The 23482-nt window shown below is 31.1% G+C and overlaps 1 protein-coding gene across 4 annotated transcripts in view; it reads left to right on the forward strand.

Moving 5' to 3' along the window:
* Positions 1-19625, forward strand: part of LOC122516791 (cytohesin-1) — a 57525-nt gene extending 37900 nt beyond the window's left edge. For 3 of the 4 annotated variants that reach the window (XM_043634917.1, XM_043634918.1, XM_043634915.1), the window contains 5 exons: positions 15541-16146; positions 17812-17923; positions 18825-19055; positions 19229-19298; positions 19380-19625. In XM_043634917.1, coding sequence (XP_043490852.1) covers positions 15541-16146; positions 17812-17923; positions 18825-19055; positions 19229-19298; positions 19380-19467 — 1107 coding nt within the window. In that variant the 3' untranslated portion in view covers positions 19468-19625. The remainder of the gene's footprint in view (positions 1-15540; positions 16147-17811; positions 17924-18824; positions 19056-19228; positions 19299-19379) is intronic. The other variant, XM_043634916.1, reaches the window with a different exon arrangement.
* The last annotated feature ends 3857 nt before the right edge of the window (positions 19626-23482 follow it).

The following is a 23482-nucleotide window of genomic DNA, read 5'->3' on the forward strand; positions in this document are numbered from 1 at the left end:
TACTAAGATTCGCTTAACTCTTTTTTGAGTAAAATATTTCCTTCCGTTTTTTTGTTCTCTTTTTCTTCGTCATCAAGCATTGAAAGTCGAGAACCCGAGTCAGGTCGAATCGGTAGCTAAAAATAGTTTTGTAGACGAATAGAAAGAGAACACGTGTGTATATATAAAAATGTATATGCATATAATGTATGTATTTAAAATATATATATACTATACTATGTACATATATAGAAAGAAAGAAGGGTGTTATAAGTATATAATCTGATATCTATATGAGAGAATGTGTATGTTTATATATACTCTAATACGTGTATGAGAAAGAGAGAGAGATTATGTGCATAAGAAAGAAAATAAAGGATGATAATATATATTATCATGTGTTTATAAAAGAAAAATTAAAATTACATTCTGATATATATATATGAGAGTGGAAGAGAATGTATATGTTTTAATGTATTTATAAAAAAGAAAAAGAGTATATATATTCTCGTATGTGTATGAGAGAGAGAGAGAGAGAGAGAGAGAAAAGAGGGTAGTATATATTCTTATGTGTATATGAGAGAGAAAGCGAATGTGTTGTAAAGAATAATTAGTTCGAGGACGATACACGTTCGCACATTAAATTTGTGTCGAGAATGCACAACTGTTGCAGCCATAATGTCTCGCGTTTCTCTTTCCTTTGACTCATAGTATTTGACTTTTTCGTTTTACTCGTCATTAAGAGTGCACGTGTTTCAATGTATTGTCATTTATATATATATATATATGTGTGTTTGTTTGAGAGAGGTTGCGAATGGATTGACGACAGAACGTCGACGAAATGGATTCATCGCTCGCCTCTTTTTGGTGCATCGACTGGATCCACTGCAAACTCGTCTCGAATGTCATTCCTCCATCTTTTTTTTCTTCTTATCCGTCCTTATTCATATATATTTTTTTTCATTTTATTTTTATTTCTCTTTATTCGTGATTATGTTTAGGATAGATAAAGTGGGTGGAATAGGGGCGGGGGTGTAGTCAATATTATCGAAATCCAATGACGGAAAACTGTGACTCATTGTCTCGTGGAAGATTACAAGCACAAAGAATGAGACAAAAAAAGAGAAAAAGAGAAGACAAAATATATATAAAAATATATTAGACTTGTCTATATGGACGATAATTAATGGCGGTTATATTTATGGAAGATGATTGGAAAGATTGTGTTGAAATAACATGTGCTTGCACATTCTCTTTTTCATTTAGAGACAAAGACAAAAACAATTTGTGTAAGAGAAAAATAGAGAGTTTCTTATTAAAGCTATGCAAAATATACTAGCAATTTTGAAAGTGGATTAGGTGAAAAAAAACTAATATAATTTATTTTATTATTTCTTTTTTATATAATATAATAATTAAAATATTAATTAATTGAGTCAGACACGCGGGTACAAAGCTGTTAGTTCCATTAAAATTATAAATAACTTTAATTTAAAGTAAATTATAAAGTCAAAGTTTTTTTCTTCTCTTATTTTTTTATTAAATCCGCTTTCATAATTATTGGTACGTATAATCCTATATTTTGCAAGTTTGAAATGACGAATAAAGTTAATTACATGGAATAATAAATTTAAATCTGGCGAATATAGATGGAAATTATTTAAAGTTGAGTTTTTTTTGTCTAATTATCGATTATTTTATGATACAATTAGCGTATGACGTATTTTCTAGAGATAATTAAGGAAAAGTAACTTTATATGTGTGTGTACAATAAGTTGTAACGTCTAAAGGACCATATGAAGCACTTTGAAGAGGATTACGAAAAGTGCTCTTTTACCTACTTCCTGGAGGCTTCCACTTCTTCATCATTCTCCACAGTTTATGCCCCCTCCATTTATTCTCTCTTTCTCTCTTTTTTTTCTCTCTCACGCATACTTATACCTAAACTCGTTTCGTTAAAAGTTCATATGCCCGAGGATTACCTCGAGACTACTTCTCTCTGTCTTTTTCTATTATATTTAGCTTGTTCTCTCTCCGTTTCTTATTTTCAAAATCTCAAATGCACACAAAATGTGAGTTTCGACATAAAGAAAAAGGACAAAAATCAATGATTTAATGAGTTTTTTTTATATAAATATTATATATTAATCTATTATATTTTATAATGTACATTTATAGTATAATTATATAATATACTTATTTTATATATAAAAATATACAAAGTTTTATATATAAAATTTAAATAATAATTTTATAGCATTCTAACTTTTTTCTTAATATTATTTATTTTTGATTTCATTTTATTAAAAGTCATTTTTGCCTGAAAACTTAAGAAGTAGTAGAAGAATTTAGTTGAACGCATGAATAATATACATACATGTACAAAAAGTGTTGATAAATCAAATAGGAATATTACTATAATCAATTTCATCGGTAAGAGACTTACAAAGTCAAACAAAATGGTGGATATTAAAAAACAAGTCAACAATCTTCAACTCTACTTTTACTTTTCCCTTTCATTAAAATTTTCTTCATCTTTCTTCTTCCTCAGGCGCCTTCTTTAAGATTCACTCTCTTTCTCTCTTTTTTTCGAACGTGAGCAGAATATTCACGTAGTTGAATGGCAGACGACGTGAGTCGATAGAAGCGTTCCTCGTTCGCGGATTACAGTACAACGCCAAGTAGATATATGTCGTCTATCTATCTTTCTTTTCCTCTCTTTCTCTCTCTCCCTCTCTCTCTTTCTCTCTCTCTCTCTCTCTCTCTTTCGTTCGTTCTTTCTGTTATCCACTCGGTCGTTCAAATACGCATTTTCACGTTGCTCGATGTGACCAAAAGAATCACTATGCATATATGCATCCATCCGTATTTGTATTTTTCTTCGTATATGTGTACATGTATGAATGTACTACACACATGTGTAATGCGTTCTGTGTGTGTATGTGTCTGTACTTTGAAACGCGCGAGAATGTAAGAGTTCCTATCGCAGCCGAGCGCAGAAATGTCGAAGCGCCACATTCCAAGGCTTTTAACGACTACTGCAACCCTCTTTTCTCAATACTCTCCCATTAACAGTTCCCTTACCTTTTTTTTGCTATTTATCTACCTATCTATCTATTCATCTATCTAACTCTCTCTCTCTCTCTCTCTCTCTCTCTCTCTCTCTCTCTCTCTCTCTCTCTCTCTTTCTCTCTCTCTCTCGTTTTTTCTTCCAATAATGAAGCTCCAAACGGTTGCTTCAAAAACAAGCGCAAGTTTCGACTCTCTTTCGAGCGGATCGCAAACGTTCTTTCGTTCGTTCATTGCATTCAAAAAGGACGGCACAATATTCGAGTGTTCTCTTCCTTGAACAAGATTATGGATGTGTTGTTTTTGTGGTTCGTCTGTGTATGTGTGTGTGAATTTTTTTGTATAAAAAATTCTAGATCTTTGTATTGTTACGGAATTTTGATTGCTTTGTCTTGTTTGCACAATTAACTTAATTGGAGTGAAGATTTTAATCCAACGAGATAGGAAATTTAGATGAAAGATTTAAAAAAATCAAAGAGAACATAAATTAGGGATTTTCCTTATCGACGCAAAGCATTAACAAGCGTAAGAGTATCAAAGGGAAGGAAGGAGAAAAAAAACAATATGGCGCTGGTAAAATATATATAAAGAAGAAATCTCTTCAAAGAGGCGACTAAGAGAATTGAGGTTCTCGGCATTCGTGCCAATTCTAGAGATATTCTAGTAGAATGTCACGAGGTCGTGTACGGAGTCTCACACGTCGCGAAAATAGCACGCAAAAGCATTTTCGATGCGACTTGCGTTGGAAATCCTTCGAGAAAGCAAACTAGCTCTAGCTACCAGACTGAATAACATCTACGCCATTTGGAAAATATGACGATTTTCTATAGAATCACTCAGTGATATTAAAAATATTTTTTTTCTAAATCCGAGAGAAACGGGACTTCTTTTATTAGTTTCAAATATCAAATAAAAGAGCGTCAAACGAAAATGTAAAAAAATAGACAAGAAATTCAGGTTAAATCTCACTTGGATTGTTCGTTAACAGTAGAGCAAGGCTTATCAATCGTTTCGAAAGAAAAGCTTTGAACGCCATATTGGCACGAGAATACTTGCCCATTGTCTCTGACTGGCTTATAGTCAAAGCATAGAAACGATAGAACTTTGTAAGAGAAAGAGAGAGAGGCTGGGATTCTTGGCCCTAAGGGTACTTTTCAGAACAATTGTTCCTTCCATTGTTTCTTGCTGGTCGTAGTATAGAAAAAATCGTAAAAAAAAAAAAGAAGAATAGGAAGAGTAAAATGTAGATGAAAGAATGAAAGAAAGTTAGAAAAAAAGAGGAGGAAAAAGAAAAAGAAAAAGAAAAAGAAGAAGGTACACAAGCACACTTTGTTGCACTTTACACACCTAAATGTTTTCCTCATTTCTTTATATTTCGATACTGGTGCCACCTACTTCGAAGGAATCTAAAAAAGCCTTAAGTCTCGTTTTGTCGAGAATTTTTTTTCTTCTTTTTCTTCTTTTTTTTTTTCTTCTTCTTCCGCTTCTTCTTTTTCTCGATGACGACAACGACTACGACAAGAAGGAAGATGAGGTCGAAACGAAACAGGTCGTCCGTGGCTTATCATCGGAAAAGTAACTATAAAACTCTCCACCTCTCGTTAACATAGCCTTTATTTTTCTACAACGTTCTCTGACTCTCGCGAATGTTCAGATCGAAACTTTAGGAAAGTATATAAGTACACCTGTCTGTGCTTATACATCAAAGAAAAAAGGTGAACGATCGTAAATGTTTTGTACATATATACATATTTCTTTAGAAACTATCGTTCTTGGTTATCTAAAAAGCCTTTTCTATTTTCCTCTTTCTTTTATAATCTATCAAACTTTTAACGAGTATTGCCATCGATGCAACAGCTAATACCGCTGGTTCTATCTATGTATTTATCTATAACAGGAAGAAGAAGAAGAAGAAGAAGAAGACAAACTTGTCTCAAGAAACTTCTTCAATCTTTTTGCTTACAAGTAATATTGCATGTTCAAAATACAAAAGATAGTAGACACGTTTAATAAGGCTTCTAACAACCTTGAAGTACTCCTTTGATCGTTATTGACTTTATCAATAAATTTATTATCGAGAATTATATATATTATTTTATATTTAAAAATTTACATTATAAATAGTATTTTTTTCTAATGATTTATAAATATTATTTTATATATATTGGAAATTTTCTAATATTTTACATTTAGTACGATTACTTATAGTATTTTTTCTAAAAAAAAATTCAAAATTTATTCAAAAGAAAAATGCTATAAAAAATATTACTTTTATTCATTTATTTATTTAAATAGAAAAAATTGCTTATTCTGAGATTATTTATCGCACATCGGATACATTCATACGCGCATATACACTGATTTCGAATACAAAATGTAAATTCAAAATTTTATTAGAGATTTGATCAGATATGATAAATTATCGATCGTGAATTAAAACAAGGAAAGGTTTTTTCTCTTCAATATTTGTACTTTGTCTATTTTACTAATCACGTTTAAACAATTAGGATAATACAGGGAGATCAGTATATCAAGTAGTAAGAAAATTTATCGGACAAATCCAATGATCTAATAAAGAATTTAGGAACTTTGAATTTTTCCCATGAATCACAGTTCCTTATACTAGCGTAAAATACAGTTTCTTTATACTAGCGTAAAATAAATTAAATTTTGATACATAAGTGCACCAAAAATTCTGAAATTATTTAAAAAAATCAATTACTCTTCGTCGAGATTTGTTAAATTCATAGTGTTACTAGTTAGATGTGTAAATACACGGTGTTCCAAAAAATAAATCTAAAAATATCTGGAGAAAGAAATTAGATTGATAGTTAAAGATCACGTTAAAACTTTTGGTGCAACTTATATTTTATTTCTTTCTTTCTTTCTTCCTTTTTTCGTTGAATTTTTGTTTTTTTTTTATCTAACATGTTTATTATCTTGCTACTAACAAACGTATGCACAGTTAATGACCCCTAGTTTACACTTTTCATTAGCTGCTATTCTAGCACAAGCTTGCATAGCCTTGTTATTAGGTCAAAGTTCTCTCGCGTGACGTTTTTATTTTCTTTTTTCTCTCTCTCTCTCTTTTCTTCTGGTTTTTTTAATTTTAATATTTTAGTAGGGACAAAGTACAACACAACACAGGTACAGTAGAACCTCTGCTATATTAATTAATTAGGAGACAGAAGTATTCATATGGGAAAATGTTTCATATAATAAAACAATAAGTTTTTGACACTCACATCGATTTGTTTTAATAATCGAAACAAAATGAAATCAAATGAATCCAAAAATATACACAATCAAAGAGAAACAATATTTTCCAATTTTTCTTCTAATGAAATCAAATTTATGAATTCCAAATTTTCTTGACAGCGAAATCACATAATCTCTTCAATACAAGTAAATCTGCATTATTACCATTCCTTGTAGGTTTCAAATCATCCAAGCCCCGTTTCCATGACTTGAAATGCCTTGAAATGAAGAGGTACATCTTCATCACTGCCATCACTGATTTCGAATATCACTGATTTGAATAGGATTGTGTATTCAATCATCAAATCGTATTCAACGTCCTCTGTATTGGAATAATCAAAGAAAATTGAAAAAGTTTCTTAAAAAGTAAAAATTTACGTTATATTCAATAACTAATTACGTTCGTTAATATAATACTGCAGGGTTCTCAAATTTTTTCAATTTTATACCACGTAAATAAGAATCAAAAAATATATGTGCCATTATAAAACATTTTTCAATTAATAATCAGTACATCTCAAATAGAATATTTAGAATTAGATAATAAAACATTTTAAATTTATATTATTCAATTATATTAATAGATAAAACTCGTTACAATATTGAAATATTAAGTGTAAAAATGAATTCGGTGGCTTGAATAAATATTAAATTTGTTTCAAAAGGATTTCGAAGTAATTTCTACTCCTAATACATTTTTCTGCACATTTATTTAAATATTTTATGTAAAAATTGTACCATCAAAAATAACGTAATATGCCATAATATGAGAAACGATGTTATAATAATAATACTGTTCATATAATAGAATGTTCAAATAAAAAAGTATTCATTTAATAAAAATGTCACATAATGAAGATATTCATATAATGGAGGTTCTACTGTATATATATATATATATGCATAAACGTTTCAAAAAAAGGAGCCTCAAGGAAGATGCATTTAAAATCGCAAATTATGTGCATAAGTTGTTTCCAAGCAATGTGTTTTCAGACACGATGACTTATACCTACTTGCTAATAGTAAATAAGTTAGTCACACTCTACCAACACAAATGCATACATTTTTTTATACACGCATGCATAATACATGCATACATATAAACATACAAACGTACATCGAGAAATATCGTTATTATTATTCGTCGCTTGCGGCACGACGATGACAAATATTTGAATTAGACTTGCAAAAAGAGAGAGAGAGAGAGAGAGTAACGCCTTGAGCCTGCCATGATAGGATGCTTCGCTCATGCCATCATCATATCGAATATCTCGACAAAACCGATTGAGAATTCGAACGAATAAATATCATCCTAGCGGTTATTTATTTATTTATATGTATGCTTGTATGTATGTATTTATGTATGTGCGTTTGTTGAAATTTATTCTCAATATTCCAGCCATTCAAAATTGCTGAAACTCGATACTATGTACAATTAGATAGAAAATTTGTTCTCATGCAATACTCGCATTTCTGTTTGACCTATCTCAAAAAATTTCATTCGCATTTAAATGTAAAATTATTTGTAAATACAAAATTATCCTAAATTTTCTTTTTTTAACAAACTGTTTCTAACTAACCAAATAAAAAGAAAACATTTGTAAACGAAACATTTCCATGGAAACGTAAAATATTTGATTTGCGCGTGATATACGCATAAATATATGTCGTCGCCATGTTGTGCGATTCCTACCTTATTTCGGACCGCTAATTGTAATATTTACATCCATCAAATTTTTTCGAGAATTCTATATTTCTTTTTTCTTTTTCTTTTATTTCTTTTACCATCATTTTCTTGTACGGAATACGTTGAGCCGAATTTTCATTTGGATTCGATCGTCATCACGAATGTATTGTTTACCCTTCCACAAATCACCTTATTTTTTCGATGCATAGAAACATCTCCTCTCGCTCTGTATATACAGCTCTAGAATAGACTAGAGTCAAATGTTTGCTCATACGAGAGGAAAGACAAACGAATTACATCGTTTTCTCACGCATCGACGAGTCGGACGCAACTTTTCGTTTGCGGAACCGGATGCGGGCCTTGTAGCACAAAAGCAACTCGATTGTGTCGAGAAAGAGAGAGACAGAAAGAGAGAGAGAGAGAGAGAGAGAGAAAGAGAAAGAGAAAGAGAGAGAGAGAGAGAGTGCATCTACGGGTGCCAGAGATATATAAACACCAAATACAGGAGATAGATATATAACAAACACCAATATACGTACATGTACAATACGACACATATATTGGGTCGGGGAAAAGTTTCTTCGTATTTATATTATTTATAAAATATTTTTTAATTTCTGAAATTATATTACAGAAGATAGAAGAATCCGACGACGCGAGTGGATTAAAAAAGTATGCAATGTTTATAGAAATAACTCAGTATAAGTATGAGTGACATAAAGTTGGTTGGTTGAATGTCGACCAGAAAACAATTTGAAACCGTTTGAACAAAGTTGGATGCAAAACAAAACAAAATGAAGAAAAAAAATTATTTTACTTTTACATAATATCAAAAATACGAAAAAACTTTTTCCCCAACCCGATACATTTCTATGCGCCTATGAACTTACGCGTATGTATGTGTAAACATATAACAGAAGGACATCGTTTTCTTCAAAATAGTCGCCGATGACGAAGACGATCACTTTTATTGTTCTCCTTGTCGTATCGTGTGCCCGCCCGCCTGCTGTCCGGTTAACGAGCTCCATCGAGGACAAGAACGAAGAGAGGTCGGTCTTCCGGTCCAACTCGTCTTTTTCTGGCCATCTCCCTCTCTCCTCCCTCTACCTCCTACCTTCTCCTCTTCATCCTATTCCTCAACTTCTCTTCCTCCCTTCCTCCCTCTCTCTCTTTCTCTGTCATCACTTTTTCTCTCCTCGTCCTCGTCGACAAGAAATTCAGAGACAAAAATGCAAATTACCGTCGACGACGGAAGAATGGGACTCCGCTGGTGAATATCGGAATACATAGAGAAAGACAAAAACAGAAACTGAGAGAGAGAGAGAGAGAGGGAAAGATGCATAGCAGAGGAAAGAAAAGAGGGTAGGAAATACGTTTAGAAAGTCGCGTCAAAATAGATAGCGAACGCCATTACGCTATTAACGAATCGTCTAGGAAATTAGAACTTACAATTAACTTTTTTTAAATCTTCTTTTTAATCGTCGACATAATTTTTTCATCGCTTTCTATATATATTATCTTTTTAATTTTCTTTTTTTTCTTTTTTTTGAAAGTTTACCTTTACTACTCTTTTCATTCGCTATTTTTGTACAAATTACGACGATATTTGATGCAAAAAGAATTTTACTTTTTCGTCCCTCTCGATCGATCGATCACATCCTGATACGCGTACGGACGAATCGTGTTTCTGCTAATTAGTTCGGACGATTGAGAGGATGAAAGATAGAGAGAGAGAGAGAGAGAAAGATACGGTGGAAATTTTAATACCTGTTATTAATTAATTAAGTGCAAACACGCATACTGTAAAAGGAAGGAACGGTAATGAAGAAGATTACAAAGAGACATTACAGTTGAACACCAACGGATTTTTCCGAGTTTTGGTATATCAGTGTAAGTATATCTTTAAGCTATTCTCGCGGTAAAATATTTCGGTGAACGCTACTACTATCTACGCTACCGCACCACTTGATAAATAGTTGAATTAAAAGAATATAACCACGTTTATAAAAAAAAAAAAAAAAAACAAATTTTAAAAATATTTTTCTCAAAATTGGCTGGCCAATTCACCGAAATATTTTACCACGAGAATAGTTTCAAGATATACTTACTGATATACCAAACCTCGGAAAAAAATTCGTTGATGTTCAACTGTAATGTCTCCTTGTTAGTACGGGGAAAATATTTTCATTCCTTTGCTTCCCACCAGAGTACGCGCACATCCTTCCCTGCATTTGTAATATCGTCTGCTGCTGTGTTATACTATGTTGTTCTGTTGCTGTGTTGCTGCTTAGGTTGTGTTACGATTTATCAAAGCAATTCGACGAATCGTCATTCGTAATCCACCCCTATGACTGTCGACCAGACACCCATACAACATCAGATATAAAATACTAACAGTCTCTCTCTTTTTTTTTCATATTCTTTTTTTCTCTTTCTTACTTTTCTTTTACCTACGTTCGCCAGTATTACGCAAACGCGAATATCGTTTTCAAGCGAAACAACCCTCTTTTTTTCAACAAAAGAGAGAAAGGGAAAGAGAGAGGTTCTACCTTCGAATCGGAAGCATTATCGCCCCCTTCGATCGGCGTTATGCGCGTGGGGCCACACCTTTCGTAGACATATTCACGATTTAACGACCAAGCCGTGGCAACGTTGGCAGCAATAGCAGTACTAGCTTGTAGGTAGCAGTAACAGGGAATGAGGGTTTGTTTTACCCTATACACCAACGTTACCGTCTCATTTCCGCTGTATTTTACGTTTTAAAGACATTGTCCCATAGGATGTTTACCCTACTTCATCTATGAGATATTTTGTTGTTGTTCCTGCGGCTACTATTGCAACTAATAACAATTGAATGATTGAATTATTGAACGATTAAATTATTGGGGTTTAATTTTCGTCCATATTTGTTTTTGTTTTTGTTTTTGTTTCTGTTTTTGAAAAATATAAAAAGTAACATAGAGGTATAAAATATTATTTAGGATTATAGGATTTTGTATGTAAATATTTTTTGATTATTTTTTAAACAATTTTTGCAGTTTAAAATGGCAACTAATTATTAAAATTAGTCCAAGTTCTTAATTATCATTAACATTTGTTTTAGTCTTCGAAAAGTTAAAAGTGATACGATAAAGAAATAGGATTTACTGTATTTGTATACCCATATACCTATATGCGTTGATTCTCTTTAGAAAATTTATTTCTTTGGAGATAACCTATGTTTCCAAAACAAAGTAACTCTCCACCTTTCTTCTATCTTTTATTTTAAAATATCAAAACCATCCCCTTTGTTTCTAGAGAACGTAAACGAAGCAATAACGAACATAACCTCATTCAAACCCTATGCATATATGCACGATAACGAAGTTATAACGAACGTAAATGCATTTTGTTAGACTAACAAATCGTATTATCTCTTCTATAAATTTATTTTCTTTCAACAAGCTTTTACCAAATGTAGTAAACGTATTAAACACAAAAAATATACTTAAAGTTGTATATGCTATATTTAAAAAAAAAAAATAAAGAAAGAAAAAACCATCTGCACATTTTCTCGTGGAATTATACTCTCATTTTCACCCTAATCGTTTCGAATCTATCGAGCGTGTTGTATTCTCAATGCTTGAAACGTTGATGGAAACAAACATTAAAATGTAAGAGGAAGAGGAATGGGTGGTTATGAGGGTGGGGAAACTTGAGGGAACACCATGTTTTTCCATGTTCTTCATTATGATCGTCAAGGGTGTCTTCCATTATGAGAGACATCCATGTGTCGCAGAACCCACACGCGAAGTATGTTGATATGCGTGCCCACATATTTATATACGTGTGCGCGCGCGCATTTCCGGTTTTATTCGCTCGATTTCGACGTTGAATCGAACTCTTTTATTTTCTTTCTTTTTTTATTTCTTTTTATTCCTTTTATCCAGTATGATAAATATTTAATGGTTGCATGTACCTACGATTTTCCACACTACTTTTGATCGACGTAATATCGCAAATGGACTCGTCGTTTGCGTATGCGGTCATCGATTTTTCGCGGCTCTCTGCCATTACGCTAGAAAACTTTCGAGGTGTGTGTTCAGAAAAACGTTATTCGATCGACATTATCCATTTTGCGTTCATTGTACATGAGTATACATATGGATATGTATAGTACATATATGTATGCAAGTGCGCATGTATGCATATATGCATGTATATGTAAACGTTCGATGTTACATCGATGCAAAATAAATTATTCGTCTTTTTTTATGTTTGTTTTATTTTCCTTCTCCTTTGTGCTCTGTTTTTTTTATATCAATTTTCATGCATGGGTGGAACCGATTTTCAATAATTGAAATTATATGAAAACTATTTTCTCTTCTTTTTTGAAAAATCCTTTTTAATATAAATGTTTTTGTTTTTATCCAAAAATTATATTTAATTTAAAGTAACTATGATATAATACTATTTTTACTGATATAATTGTACTGTACGAATCACAAAGGTATATAAATATACTTATGTTAATAATTAGTATAGTATAAATATAATAGTTTTATAATTATTATTATAATTAATATAATTATAAATAATAATAATTAATTATAATTATAATTAATATAGTAAAAATATAATTTTATATTATATACTACTAATAATATTAGTACTGTACTAAATATACTTGAATTATTATTTCAGCAATTACTTTCTATTGGAAGATCTAATTGATTAGATATGTGCAAGTATCACGATATATGACGTAATAGGATTAAGTACTTAAAATCATCTTTCTATTGATTTCATATTTATCCATAAGCTTCTTCTTAAAGCTTTTAAGAGGATTTTTCTTTTCGAATTTTATTGTGTTAAAAGAATAGAAAAATTAGGTTTCATTATCAAATAAAATTTTGAAAACATTCCTTTTATAGATGCTTACATTAATGAAATATATTTCTAAGAAAATCCTATTTCTTATATATCCTACTTTATCTATTTTTAACTAATCTTTAATTAGAAGTTATTGAATTATCCTTTATAATGAATGGGGAATAAATAACCGTGTTAATCCAAGTATAGTAGCGTTTCTCATTTGCACATGCCAACAACTCCTAAACCATACTTTGCATAATATCGTCAAATTTCATTAGAAAACCCAATTATTCCATTCGACGACCCTCTTTTATCTTCCAGTGAACTTCGTGTTTTCTTACAACTAATACAAATAATAGTATTAGTTTGATCACATAAATTATTTATTGTATATATTATTATTACTGCGTGTGATATAAATTGTAGATAATATATTTTTTGTTATAATTTTTTAATAAATAATGCACAACTTACTAATCAGTGTATAAGCAAAAAAATCAAATTTCTTCATGAATGTATTAAAATATACATGCATATGTGTTTGTATATCTACAATATAATACAATATAGCCTTCAGATTTCCTTCACGTTTTTATGAATTCATGTTCCGGCATGAAAGAACATTTGTCACCGTTCGTCTAACTTAATCGGTGTTGGATCACGTTTCTGACATATCCTCCATGTAAAATAAACCTTCGTACTAACCATGTGCACGTGTGTGTGTTTGTAATATATACACACATAAATATACACCTGCATAAACATAAGCATGAAAGCTAAGCAAATACTTTTAGGGTGACACGAAGGAAGAAGTTAGCTTTGTCCTGTTCGCGGAAAAAAGCCTATTCAAGGTCACCGTTGTCAAAGCAACACCACGGCTGAAAACGGATCAATGGGAAGTCGTAAATTGCACACGGTTCTCCTGTTACTTTGTTGTTATTGTATTTCAAGGAATAATTATTTGCATTTTTAGATAATTATGTTATTTTAAAATGACTAAACATTTGTTTGGTTTTCTTTTTCCTTTTGTAACAAATTTTCATGTTTTTTCGTTATTTGGTAATTAAAAAACTATTAGATAAACTTAATTAAAAATCATCTAAAAAATTTTAGCTCACCTAAGAATTTTTATTCCGCATTGTATATTTTCTTTTACTGTAACAAATTATTAAATAACATTATTTTTTGTTAGTAAACAATTATTTACGAGTTATGTTATTAATACATTTGTTACACAATTAAATCTACTATTTTATTTAATAAAAAATATAAAAGAGAAAAATGAGGAAAGATTAACGATATCGTGCGAATCGGTGAATTTTTCTTCGTACAAGCACGTCCATCGCAAAGAATTTCTGCCGTTCACCGAGTCAAGTGGGGTGGGAAAAAAGTCTGTAATGGTAACGTTAATTACACCGGATATCCTTTGTTTAAAGATTAATTAGGAATCGTTTTCTCTCTTTCTCTCTCTCTTTTTCTCTCACATACATATTTCTCTCTCATTCGTTCTCAGTCACTCATTCTTCGAGAAACTAAAAACATCTGATTATATTAAATTTCTATCATAAATATCCAATAACAATCCAATTGATTGTTTTATTTTGCTCGTAAAAATGTAATAATTAAAAATAACTAATAAAATACAATTCAAACAAATCGTTAAAAAAGAATGTAATTTGATAAATAACGGATTTATAGGTCGGTAAGCAAGGTTTCTTCTTACCAATTGAATTTTTGTATTTTATTTTTTACACATTTCTTTTTTCTTATTAATTTTGAATTCAACGATGAATGTAAAAAAACGTTGTTAAGTCGACAATTTATCGCGTCCGATAAAAGGACAAGCTGTGTCCGGTGGTTACGATTTCAAAATCTCGTAGGGAATAAAAGAAAGAGAGAAAGATACAAAAAGAACTTATGTTAGAAAAAATTTATGGAATTTTCGGCCTTGCGTCGACTTTATTCTACATGAGAAATATTATTATGCGAGAAAATTGTGAGAACGTGATAGTCGGTTAGAGAACAACCAGCATTTCTGGTAGATAATGTAACGTAATTGTTACAAGAAGTTGCAGTAATTCAGAATTATTCTGTCATGATATAGACTAACGCCCATCTTCTGCTATGTATAATCATCCTTGTCAGAAATGCATTGTGATTTAAAGAAAGGAAGGACGTCTGCGTGGTTAGTTCTCTAGTGCTAGTACTGGTAGAGGTGGTGATAGTTGCATTACTCGGACCTAGGCTACATTCGAATAGTAATCTAACTCGCTCGTTAAGAGGAAATGACTTTGTGACGAGAAAGTAATGGAAATGGATGAGAGGAAAAGAGAAAATATGTACTGTTTTTAATTCTGATAAAAACATGAATCTTGTTCCTGTAATTCCAATAGGGGAATCAATATTCCTTATCTATTAATTAATCTATACAATTATACATATTCTAATATTAATTACGAAATATAAAGTACTGTTTCGCAATAAGTAATTCTTTGAAACGATTCCGATATCTGTATGATTATTTTTATATTTACAATGGTTTGTAATCAAAGGAAATAATTAACGTAATATTATGTTTCAATATTTGAATATTTCTAATCAATTTTTATTGATTCTTATACAAAATATTTAGTAATAAAATATATATTTTTAAATTATTTATATATATATGAATGATTTTTATTGGTTTACAGCAATTGAAAGATGAACTTGGTGAGGTCGTGGCTGAGATGGAGGCGATGGAGGGCGGAGGTCTCGTTGCAAACGAGACGAAACCGACGAACAAGGCAAAGCAGACGTCGATCGGACGCAAGAAGTTCAACATGGACCCGAAGAAGGGCATCGAGTACCTGATCGAGCACAACCTGTTAGCACCAACACCAGAGGATGTTGCTCAGTTCCTTTACAAGGGCGAGGGCCTGAACAAGACAGCAATCGGCGATTATCTTGGAGAACGTCACGATTTCAACGAGCGTGTATTACGTGCTTTCGTCGAACTCCATGATTTTACCGACTTGATATTGGTCCAGGCATTGAGACAATTCCTCTGGTCCTTTCGTTTACCTGGCGAGGCACAAAAAATAGATCGGATGATGGAATGTTTCGCACAGAGATACTGTCAGCTCAATCCAAATATATTCACTAACACCGACACCTGTTACGTTCTCAGCTTCGCCATTATCATGTTGAACACGTCGCTTCATAATCCAAGCGTTAAGGATAAGCCCAGCGTAGAACAGTTTATATCCATGAATCGTGGTATCAACAATGGCGGCGACCTACCACGAGAATTACTCGTGGTAAGTTTTTAACATTATTTAAAAATATTTTTTAATTCTTTTCAAAAAAGACTCGATCAAGTTTTTATCTTTATTTATCGTTTTTTTTTCTTTTATCTGCTTTAAATGCTGGAAATTTTTATTATTTTCGTCGAAATGATTGTTTTTTTGTTTCAACTTACCGACTGAGTTTTCTCGGTACACTCGACACTCGCGCGCGCGCGCGCGCTTCCTCTTTTGAAAGGAAACCCTTGAAGAAAAAATCGAATGAATTAGAGAGGCCTGACCCTGCAATCTCTCGACCACTCGTTAGACAAGTGGGATCTTCATGGAAATCATGAAGATGGCTCAATCGCATACATATCTACCATCTCATTCATCTGACCTCTTGTTCCAGTTATAGGCAGTCTCTTTTAGGACATGCACGTTAAAATAGTTTTCTTGTTTAGTTTTTTTTTTTAATCTGGTTTTTTCCTTCTTCACTCGTAAAAATCATGTATATCTGGTGAAGCCTAGCTATCGAGCCTAATGAAATTGATAGATGCCATAGAAAAGTACTCCTCGCTCGTGAAAGCTCAAAGCTAATAGCATCGAAAGCTGTTTATCGTATTACCACTTAATACTTCTCTGAAAATTTCGTTAAAAAAAGGAAAAAAACCGAAATTTTAAAACCACAAACGGAACTCTATCTTCTGGTCATAAAAATTGTAACTTTCCTCGAAACAAACAAATAATAATAATAGTACACCGTTATCTTTTATCTCGAACCCACTCAAATATCCGAATACATGAATACGAAATATTTTTACATATAGAGACACGATATACGTAAAAAAAGGAGTGAAAAATAGAAAAAACAAAATGTCAGCTAACGTAAAATAATTACGGACGGAACAATTTTTTGATTTACTATCGTATTCCTTGAAATTTGCATAGTTTGTTTTAATGTAGCTCCCTACGAATTTTTAATATTAATTTAACCGTAGAAATTGCAATAACAAAAAAAAAAGAAGAAGAAATGAGAAAAAATAAACATAATTCTTATCCTCTCGGGATAATAAAATTCGAATCTTTCTTATTCTCGAATGTAAATGATTTTATATAGAACAAATGCACACGGTCGATTAGCTTTTGCAACGGGATATATGAAGCAATTGGCTAGCTTATGCAAGTGTCTCGATGAAATGAACGAACATCCGTACTGATACACGAGACTACAACCGACGCCATGATAGCTAAAAAGGGGTACTAAGGGTCAGGAGAAATGTCGCTATTCCGTCTGAATGATTCTTTAATGACAGATTTATGAGTATAGTAATAGCACCGAGCGCCATGGATATAACACGAGAAATCATTTCGATCGCCATTTTAAATGACGATATTATATATACTCGTTATTATAGCCCCCGGGAACAAATTCTCAGGCGCTATTGATGATCTTTTATCAATTTAACGATGCTTTCACTTTTTCCTTGTAAAAAGAAAAAATAATCCAACCAATTCGACTTGCTGGAATGTTTTTATTTATTAATCAACCAAAACTATTTGTTATCAGATATTTTTACAATTTTTTTTTCTTACCGTTATAAACTTGATCGATCAATTTATTAAAAAAAATAAAATAAAAAAAATGTATAAACGAGTTTGATAGCAAGATCAATAATGCAAGAATTCCACTTTCTTTAGAGTCTCTACGAAAGCATAAAAACGGAACCATTCAAGATCCCGGAAGACGATGGCAACGATTTGATGCACACCTTCTTTAACCCCGATAAGGAAGGCTGGCTTTGGAAGCAAGGTAATTTCCTGTCGACGTGTCTCGTCAACCCAGCACCACTATAGTCTCCTCCCAACACTTTTTCGTCCCCTTTCGACTTAGCGTCATTTCTAATAACACGTCCGATCTCTTCTTCGAATTCGAATCCATAAGAAAAGTTATACTGAGAAACGGTACTCGTCTTCCAAAAGGGACGAACGATGATATTAAAAAAAGAAACTATTTCTACTTCGAGTTACGAGCCATGAAATTTTTTACTTTACATTTCTAACTTGAATTTGGTTTTTTATTTTTTTGTTACCTATAAACAAAAATTATACTAATTGAAAATTGATTATCATATGAAACGATTCGATAATTATGATTGATAATTAAATTTTTTATAATAGTATTTTTACTCTCATGCACATTTATATGTTAGTTGGTGATCAAGAAAGTGATTTAAATTATTTGAGATATTAAGAAATAAATATTGTGTGTTTCAACTTATTTTTAACATTTTCAAGTTATATGTAAAAAAAAGTTTTTGTATTTATTGTTATTTAAAAAAAAATAATTTTTATATAATGAAAGCTGAAATATCTTGAAATATTTCAAAACTTCTTTTATAATCACCAACTCGTATATATGACTGTCGAACTAGATCAACAAATTTATAACATGATTTTTTAAACAAAAGTTTTCCTATTATTAATCATGATGATTGATAAAAAAGAAGAGAAAAGACGTGTCAATGAGGAATGTACATATAGTAGTTACTTGGTAATCCTATTGAAGCGCTTTTTAATGCTTGAAAAGAGAGGCCTGTTCTTATATTATTATCGCTTTGTCCCTCTGCTGCCCTGACGGAGACAGCAGGTAACTAACGCATTCGAGAGACATCATTGATAGTTATAACTTTAAACGTATTTAATGACTGTTTCAGGTGGACGTTACAAAAGCTGGAAAAGACGGTGGTTCATTCTTAACGACAATTGCCTATATTATTTTGAATATACGACGGACAAGGAACCACGTGGGATCATTCCGTTAGAAAACATACAAGTTAGAGAAGTACAAGATCGACACAAACCTCACTGCTTTGAACTTTATGCAGCTGGATCAGAATTTATTAAAGCATGTAAAACCGATAGCGAAGGAAAGGTCGTCGAAGGTACGTAATTTGTATATTTTTAACAATCTTAACCAACAGAGCCGATCGCTCAACATTCAGTATACTGTCTATAACATTCTAAATGGAAAGATCTACTTGATCGGTTAGCTAAGTGTTAATTTAAAAGTTCCAATCATTTAATTAATCTTTACTTTCAATTTGTATTTTAACAGGCAAGCACACGGTGTACAGAATGTCTGCAGCAACAGATGAGGAGAAAGATGAGTGGATCAAATGTGTACGGTAAGTAAAGTAAAAATGAATACATTGATCACTCTCGTTTCTTCGTATTCTTGTATTAACAAGATTTCTTTCCCATTTTAGGCAAAGTATATCACACAATCCATTTTACGACATGTTAGCCGCAAGGAAGAAAAAGGCACAAAAGACAAACGTTTATTCGAAAAGTTAAATAATGCTTAGAGAATAGAGTTTCTAAAGAAACTCGATTGACATGAAAGACTGTACTTGGATCTCAAAGATAACTTTGGAGAGATTCTAAAACACGATCAGAAAAAGATCTGATCGTTTAGAAGCATCAGTAGGATGTATTACAACAGTGAACAAAAATAAAACAGACAAGGTACTGATACGTGTATATAAATACGTATATACACATATATACATAAATATATATAAAGACACTGATCAAAATAATAATTCGACGTATTTGAAAATGAAAATGAGAATGAAAAAAAGAAATGTTTCTCGAAAAGGAAGGAAAGAAGAGATGAATAGTTTGCCTCCGAAGATTGATCGATGATCGGCGATTCCTTACCATGAAGAGATTTTCCTAAAGTAGCCTATCATGCTGCTAGCAACGACAACGACAACGAACATCGACGTTGAAGCTAATTAAACCGAGAAAATAAAAAGAGCTATGAATTACCTTATTGTATTCTTATACTGAGTTTCTTTTTTTTCTTCTTTTTCATTATTTAAGGCGCAAAAGAAAAACTTTATATAAATGTTTGACTTTTTCTTATAAAATTCAGTTGAATACAAAAAGTATGTAAAAAGTAGTAATGGCTCTTGACTAAACAACTAATCTCGACAAAATCTAAAGTGGAAAAGAGTGAAATCTTATCTACTTTTCTGGCAGCTATAAGAGGCATTTATTATCATCTGAACAAGGCTCTAAACGATCGTTCAACAAGAGAATAAGAAAAAGCGAGAAAAAGAGATATATGGATAAAAAGAAGTAAAGAAAGATAGATGGATAAAGAGAGACTATGTAAAGGGTGTGAGATTATTTATCTTGTAAATGTCCTTCTTGTAATAATGTATCACGTGTGTCATCTCCATTGAGAGCTGTGAGAACTTTGATGATTTGTCATTAAAAAATTGTCTGCAGAAGGATCAAGGCATATATATATATATATGCATATATATACGTGTATATGCGTATATGTAAAACAATAACAACAAGAACAACATCTTTGTTGAAATTTGAAGAGAGACAAGAAATAAAAAAATAAATATATATATATGTGTAGAAGTTTAAGGAGCGTGTATATCAATGTGATAGTTGTGTATTTATTTGAACAAATGTGAATAGATAAGAGAACTTTAGCTAGCTTTATAAGCGTTTCCAATGATGCGTCATGAAACTTTCCTAGAAACTATAGACTGTACATTATCGTACAGTTAATAAGTATGGCATAATGGCCAATTATGACTTGAAATTAGAATGTTCTTCATTTGGATATGAAATACAAAATTATATGAATATGTATGTATGTATACATATATACATAATATTCATAGATGTGTATACATACATAAGCGTTTATATGCATCTGTGGATATCATATTGAGTATGGAAGTTACAAAATATATATATATAGCATTATGAAGTTATTTCCATACTTAATATTTAAGGTATATATATATATATAATGTATTGCAATATAGTAGTTATATATATATATATATTATCGTTAAGTAGTAAATTCGATGCAAATTGAAAATTCAAAACGTCTGCATACCCCGTTTTTACAACAAATAAAGCAACAAAAATAATAATAAGAAAATAAAAGATAGAACTTTTCTTGAAGATTAATATCATCACCATCGTCATCATTGTTATATTATCATTAATTATTATTTTTTATTATTATTATTATTATTATTATTATTATTATTATTCATAATGTGTGCGTAATTAGAATCTTCAATCATCATAATCATCATTCGAAAGTTTTCTAAATTAGAGTTTTGTGTAATTGAGAAATCGCTTGTTTAATTGAAATCAAAGGAGGAGGAGAATGACATATCGTTTAAATTCGAAGAATTTAATTGAATGTGCACATTGCAAGTTATTTTGTATTTTTAACAAGTGAATCTATCGATTGGAGAATGCAGGTGCCTTTAAAATCTTTCCCCTCAAAGCTAGTCATATATAACTACAGCGATCATCCATATTATAGAGAAACGATGATATTACACACACAACAACAAGAATAAATAGAAAAAAATTAGTAGTGAGAAAGAAAGAAAAAAAAGAAAAGTGAAAGCGAGAGAGAGAGAGAGAGAGAAGTACCTTTTTTTGCTCTATACAAGGAAATATTGGACATCGAAGACGCCTTATTACAATACATTTAATTAATAAACGAAGAAATATAATTGCAGTAGAATGAAAAATAAACAAACAAATAAAACAAAAAAAAAGAAGAAAAAGAAAAAGAGGAATATAAAGATTAATGATAAAATAGCTTATAAGTTTTTTAAAAATAATACACCACGTGATATATTATCACATGAATTAAACGTCCGCGCGTTTGTTATTATTGCGTAATAGCCAGATCTTAATTAAGTAGAAAGGGAGAGAGAGAGACCTTACGGTACAACAGAACTTCTTAAACTTTTCTATTTGGCGACCTTTTTTAACCAAGTAAATATTTTCGCGACCCTGGGTATAGACTCTATACTATTTCCATTTTTATTATAATAAACTCACAAACATATATGGATGTGTATATAACGTTGCTAAACTGGTTTTGAATTTACAGTTATTTTGCGTCTAGGAATTTGTTACTTTTGCTGAAATCTCTTTGACCTCCAAATACAGTTGCGTGATCCCATATAATGGTCGTTGGAGTTGCGTCAGACTTTGAGAAACTTTTGAATACAAGGTCTCCACCATATTGTTTAATAATTTTTCGATTAAAAAAAAAATAAAAGATGATTTGTTTTTTCTTTACAAATACTTGAATACAAATCAACGGAACATTCTATGACGTTACAAATTAATAATTAATATCGACATGTATGTGTGTGTGTGTGCGTGTGTATATGTGCATGCGTGCGTGTGCGTGTAAATTGACCCGTCCTAAAATGTCGAATATACATATATTATTAGAAAATTGTTAGGAATATTTTTCACGATAATTTTCAACTTCATTTTTTTCTTTCTTTTTCGTAGGAAAATATAACAAATATTTCTCTTTTACATCACAGCTGCCATCTTGTTTTTCTTCGCCTATTATGCGTATTTATAAATATATACATACACTTACATTACAAAACAAACGAAATGCCGGTAACAATTATTAGGGTTAAGAAACAAAAAAACCAGTAAACGAACGAACACACAATAAAAAAGTAAATTTATGATAAATATCGCGCGCTCATATGTAAAAAAAAAAAAAACGCAATTGAACAAATTTCAAACAATTTGACGCTTTAATAGCTTACCCAAATGAAATCTTATTACATACATTGCATCATATTTACTTCGATCCAACACGTCAAAACTACCATCCTCCAACCCTTTTACATCTTCTCTCTCACTTTGTGTACATGCACAATCAATCGAATGCATTAAACTTTCCCTTGTTCCGCTTTTTAATCCAATTTTTCAAGTCTTTCGTGTATTTCCTTACAAATTATTATATATATATATACATATGTATAACAATCATTGTAAATATATTTTTTAATTAACTTCGATTCGAAATAAAATAAAAAAATCATATATATATACATGTATATATATATTTACATACGTGTATGTATATATGTGCATGTAATTGCGACAATGTATTAAGTGAAAGAAAGAATTGATTTCATGATTTATTTGATAATATAAATATAATATTTAAATAAATCGTAAAATCAATTTGATCGTCAATAATTTGTATCGACTTAATTTATTGGCATAATTATTGTTATATCAGGGCTTATCAAATCGAAAACCTAAAACCTTAAACCTTTTAAAACATTTGGCGATAATAAATCACAAAAAAAAATTTATTCTGAAATAATTCATTAGTATACATATGAATATAATTTGACCATTTATAAATAAAACTATGTTAAAATTTTCACGATTCCCTAAATTTTGTTAGGCGATCCTGTATGGGATCTGAACTTGACGCAACCCATACAAGATCGCGAATCACAATTTGAAAACCTCTGATATATAT

Source organism: Polistes fuscatus, unplaced genomic scaffold, assembly GCF_010416935.1.
Source record: "Polistes fuscatus isolate 324 unplaced genomic scaffold, CU_Pfus_HIC Scaffold2, whole genome shotgun sequence".
In the NCBI taxonomy this organism is placed as follows: Eukaryota; Metazoa; Arthropoda; class Insecta; order Hymenoptera; family Vespidae; genus Polistes; species Polistes fuscatus.